Source organism: Aplysia californica, unplaced genomic scaffold, assembly GCF_000002075.1.
Source record: "Aplysia californica isolate F4 #8 unplaced genomic scaffold, AplCal3.0 scaffold00226, whole genome shotgun sequence".
Classification (NCBI taxonomy): domain Eukaryota; kingdom Metazoa; phylum Mollusca; class Gastropoda; order Aplysiida; family Aplysiidae; genus Aplysia; species Aplysia californica.
In genome coordinates this window covers 195,850-200,894 of record NW_004797496.1, presented here as the reverse complement: position 1 = coordinate 200,894, position 5,045 = coordinate 195,850, and the positions used below count along the sequence as shown (strand labels likewise).

Below are 5,045 nucleotides of genomic sequence, written 5' to 3'. Positions count from 1 at the left end.
CACACACACACACACACACACTAACCCTCCAACTCCTACAAAACACACACACAAACCTGTCCTCTGCGCCAGCCTCTCCAGATTTTTGTCTTCATCGTCCGAAAATGTGATGACACTGACAACAGCCCCCGCGGCCTTGACCTTGTCTAGGACGTCATCAACGGTCGGCGCAGACGTCTCCTGGCCGTCTGTGATGAGCACGATGAAGGCGTCAGTCGCGTTCTCGTCATGTCTCTTGAACAGCTGGAGAAAGTGATGGGTTGTGAGGTAGAATTATTAAAAGACAATTATCCATTTTATTTATTTATTTATTTATTTATTTATCTATTTATTTATTTATTTATTTATTTATTTATTTATTCACTCATTGATTGATTGATTTTTTCTTGGTAAGTGTTTCACGGTGCTTACAACTGCATCAGGTCATAGGAGGGCGCGGGACTCATTAAACATAAATTTTCAGTTGGTAGGCAATTTTGAATTTTGCTCTGGTGGGGGCCGAACCCTACTCTTATTGATTTTGGACCACCAAGCGATCTTTAACGTACGCTACTTGCGCATGGGACCTCCGAGATTTGTTGCTCTTTTCCGAGAAGGCTAGGTGTTAGGTCTTACTTACCATAAGATCAGGGGTGTGGCTTAACGACAGTAGGAAAAGTAGCCCTGGAGTAGCAGTAGAAAGGCAGCAGAAAGAGTCAGGAGGACAGAGGAGGAGGCGAAAGAGGTGAGGGGGTGAGGACAAAAAGTGAAGACTAAAGCAGACGACAGAACATTGTTAGAGAGCAGGAAATGGTGTGATAGGGGAACATTTCGGAGAAAATGTTTTTTCCGTCACTCCGAATTCGAACATGTTGAATGAAAGGCGCACACCTCAAGTTCTTTTTTTATCTAACTTTCTCAGTCACATCTACATCTGTTCTATTTAGCTGTCTCAGTCACCTCGACGTTTATCTGATCTACCTCTTTCAGTCACCACTAGATCTGTTTTATTTAGCTCTTTCGGTAACCATTGGGTCTATTGTACTTACCTCTTCCAGCCTCCACCAAATCTATTGTATTAAGCTCTTTCAGTCTCCACTAAATCTGTCGTATTTAGCTCTTTCAGTCACCACTAGATCTATTTAATTTAGCTCTTTCAGTCACCACTAGATCTGTTTCATTTAGCTCTTTCAGTCACCACTAGATCTGTTTCATTTAGCTCTTTCAGTCACCTCTATCGCCTTCAACAAGGCAGCGCCAATACACGTCTCTCCTCCAGTCTCTGTTGGAAGCTTTCTTGTGACGTTTTTCCTGCTCTCCTTTGAGTCGACCTTGACAAGCGGAGACATGACCTTGACCTCTTTAGCAAAGGAGATGACGCCCACCGAGGCTCCGTCATCCAGACCGTCTTCAATGAAACTGGTCGCCGCCTGCCTGGCCTTGATAAGTTTCTCGTCGTCCTGTGTAATGAAATAATGCAATTGGATTAAAGATAGTAGTTATTCGTTCTCTCTGTCTCTCTCTGTCTCTCTCTCTCTCTCTCTCTTTATTTCTCTTTCGCTCTGCTTTTCTCTCTGTCTCATTGTCTCTCTCTGTTATCTCTCTCTCTGTCTTTCTCTCTCTCTATCTATCTATCTATCTATCTATCTATCTATCTATCTATCTATCTATCTATCTATTTGTCTCTCTCTGTCTGTCTCTATCTGTCTGTCTGTCTGTTTGTCTGTTTGTCTGTCTGTCTATCTTCTCTGTCTCTCTCTGTCTCTGTCTGTCTCTCTCCCCCTTCCTATCTCTCTCTCTCTCTCTCATTCTCTCTCTCTCTCTCTCTCTCTCTATCGCTCTCTGTCCTCTCCTCTTTCTTTCATATTTGCCCTGACAGGCCTTCATTAACAACTTAAATTGGGCCGATTACGTCACAAAGCATTTCCAAGAATTTTCTATTCCCACAATGCTTTCTGTGACTCTCACCATGGACTCTCACCATGGACTCTCACCATGGACTCTCACCATGGACGCTTACCATGGACTCTCACCATGGACTCTCACCATGGACTCTCACCATGGACTCTCACCATGGACTCTCACACCATGGACTCTCACCATGGACTCTCACCATGGACTCTCACCTGCATGCTTCCCGAGGTGTCTATGGCCATGACCATACGGCGAGAGGAAGTAAGACGAACGACCTTGAACTTCGGCGTAGTGTCATGGATGTCCCGTGGGGCGTTCAGACCTCCAAAGAAGTCTGTGGACGCAAATCACCGGTGTTATTCTCTAAGTGTAAACGTATGTAAACGTGGATTTTATCCAAATGATTGGGTGGGAGAGAGAAAGGGAGAGAGAGAGGGAGAGAGAGAGGGAGAGAGAGAGGGAGAGAGAGAGGGAGAGAGAGAGAGAGATAGTGTGTGTGTGTTTGTGTGTGTGTGTGTGTGGGGGGGTGTGATAGAGAGAGAGAAAGAGAGATAGAGAGATAGAGAGAGAGATGGAGAGAGATAGAGAGATAGATAGATAGATAGATAAATAGATAGATAGATAGACAGAGAGAGAGAGAGAGAGAGAGAGAGAGAGAGAGAGAGAGAGAGAGAGAGAGAGAGAGACAGAGAGAGAGAACTAATGTTCGCTACATTTAGACGCTTTCTTTTTCAACACTTGATTTGCTGGAAAAGATTCGTGATTATAATATACACGGCGGAGAAGCTCAATTTTGGGTTAAATACTATGCCAAAGAACAAAATTTGAAGAAAAAAAATGACCTGCCCAAAGGGAATTGCACCTCCAACACACTACTCTTGCATCTATAACTATTTTTCTTATCACTATTTTTACTTTATTAAAGATGTGGGCTATTTCAAAAGCTGCCTGTCTGGGTCAACTTGTGCTCAGAGGGATACAATGTCCCAGCAGAGAGAAGGAGGGACTAAATAATATGTGAGGCAGTGTGGTGGAACCAGGCTCTCGTCAAAATAATCAAAGTGAAGAAACTGGCATTTTTTCCCCCAGGTTTATGCATTTTTATAAAATGTTCGGGTTTTTTTTGGCTCAATACCTTTCATGCCCATTAAAGAACACATTTACTGAAAAACGTTGATTAAATGCACAAAAAAATGTAAATATTAATTTTTCACAGACTCTCAAGCTAAGGAGATAACTCATCTTTGGCCTCCATTTTCTCGCGTATTTTACCTCTGATACCAGATCACCCCCACCTCCTTCATTCGCAAATGTCTTTGACTTCTATTAAAAATAAATGGATATTTATTTTCATTAAATTTGAAAAATTTACAAATCTCAACTCTTTTATCTTCACTACTTTTTACAATGATGACGGTGATGATGATGATGATTTTTTTTATTTCCTTAATGGGCCCGGCGAAGAAATCTTCGAGTGAGAGCGAGGCTCTTTTTTAGCTCCATTGTCAATATGCTTAGCAGCACCTCCACTCGTCCAAATAACTCCATTCGAAATGTCATTGATGATGATGATGATGATGATGATGATGATGATGATGATGATGATGATGATGATATGATAATAATAATAATAATAATAATAATAATAATAATAATAATAATAATAATAAAAATAATAATAATAATAATAATAACAACAATAATGAACAGACCCGGAGATTGGCTGATGACTGCCCAGGTGCTCCGACTTCCACATAGACGGTTATGTCTGCTGGGAGACTCGTAGTTATGGACGCGTTTGAGGTTACTTCTGTCGTCATTGCAAAAGTGAATTATCTGAAAAGAACACAGTGAAGGGAACAAATCATTTCAGTCTACTAATATGTTGCTCTTATACTTGTTTTGCAATCATTAGTGTTAATTGCAATCATAATAATAATAGTGATAATAATAAGAATATTATTGTTACTACTACTACTACTACTACTACTACTACTACTACTACTACTACTACTACTATTACTACTAGCATTATTATTGTTAACACTCTTATAGCTGTTATTGTTGTTGTTGTTGTTGTTATTATTATTAAGTTATGATAATAGCTTTAAAAAATAGTGTTTGAGATGTTACAGGGATTATCGCTTTTAATGTTGATAATGTTACTTGTTCGTGGCGATGTCTTTGGCTGTTCGCGCATAGTTCCTGCGTCTTGTGGTGCCATGCTGTGAGTTTGGCTAAGTTTTCTCATTTTGTGTATTTTGTCATACAGGCCAAATTAAATACAATTTTGCATCAATTTTAGAATGGCTTGAATGAAGAGACTGAATAAGAAACGAAATCAAACGTCTGCAAACTGGAATACTACCAGTAATAACATTCATAGAGCGTCAAAGAGTCAAATGGTTTGGGCATCTAACCCGAATGGCCAAAGAAACAACTAGCAACTAGAGCCTACAACACCCTTGACTCTGTCTTTAAATCAAGAGGAAGACCAAGGAAGACCTGGTTGGAAGGGGTTAAAAAGGTCCTGGAACAGCATAACATATCTATCACCGACGCTACACACCTAGCACAGGACCGAAACTTGCACCTCTACTCAACATCCTAAGGATACCAGAGGAAGGAAAAAGAAAAGTGAAAGTAAAGTTGATCTCGGTGTCTGTTGTGTGGTGATTAACCACTTTGCCATTGCACACAGCGAAACACCCGACTTGGGTTCGAATCTCGTGTGGGAAGGTTTCTATCGAGTATTGCCTTCTGTCTTCCAGGACATTGTATCACTCTCAGTCTGAGATCGCCCGGACAGGCAAGGTCGAAGTGACCAGCTTCTTATATGTGAGGCAGCGTGGTGGAATCAGGCTCTCGTCAAAATAATCAAAGTGAAGAAGCTTGCGTTTTTTCGCAGGTTTGTGAATTTTTATCTAATTTTTGTTTTTTGGCTCAACGCCTTTCATGCTCATGAAAGAACTCATTTCTGTGTGGAATTTTTCTGAAAAACGTTGATTAAAGGCACACAGAATGCACATTTTCAGTTATCACGGACTCTTAAGCTAGAGAAATTACTAATCTTTGGCGGCCATTTTCTCACAAATTTTACCTCTGAAAACAGGTGACCCCCTACACCTTCTTTTTGCAAATATCTCGACTTG

At 40.7% G+C, this 5,045-nt stretch overlaps 1 protein-coding gene across 1 annotated transcript in view; it reads right to left on the bottom strand.

The window, feature by feature from the left end:
• LOC101864624 (calcium-activated chloride channel regulator 4A) overlaps positions 1–5,045 on the bottom strand; it is a gene marked incomplete in the record, with an annotated part of 27,516 nt that overhangs the window by 12,889 nt on the left and 9,582 nt on the right. The window contains 3 exon segments of the mRNA XM_013083345.1: positions 57–243; positions 1,212–1,439; positions 2,106–2,227. Coding sequence (XP_012938799.1) covers positions 57–243; positions 1,212–1,439; positions 2,106–2,227 — 537 coding nt within the window.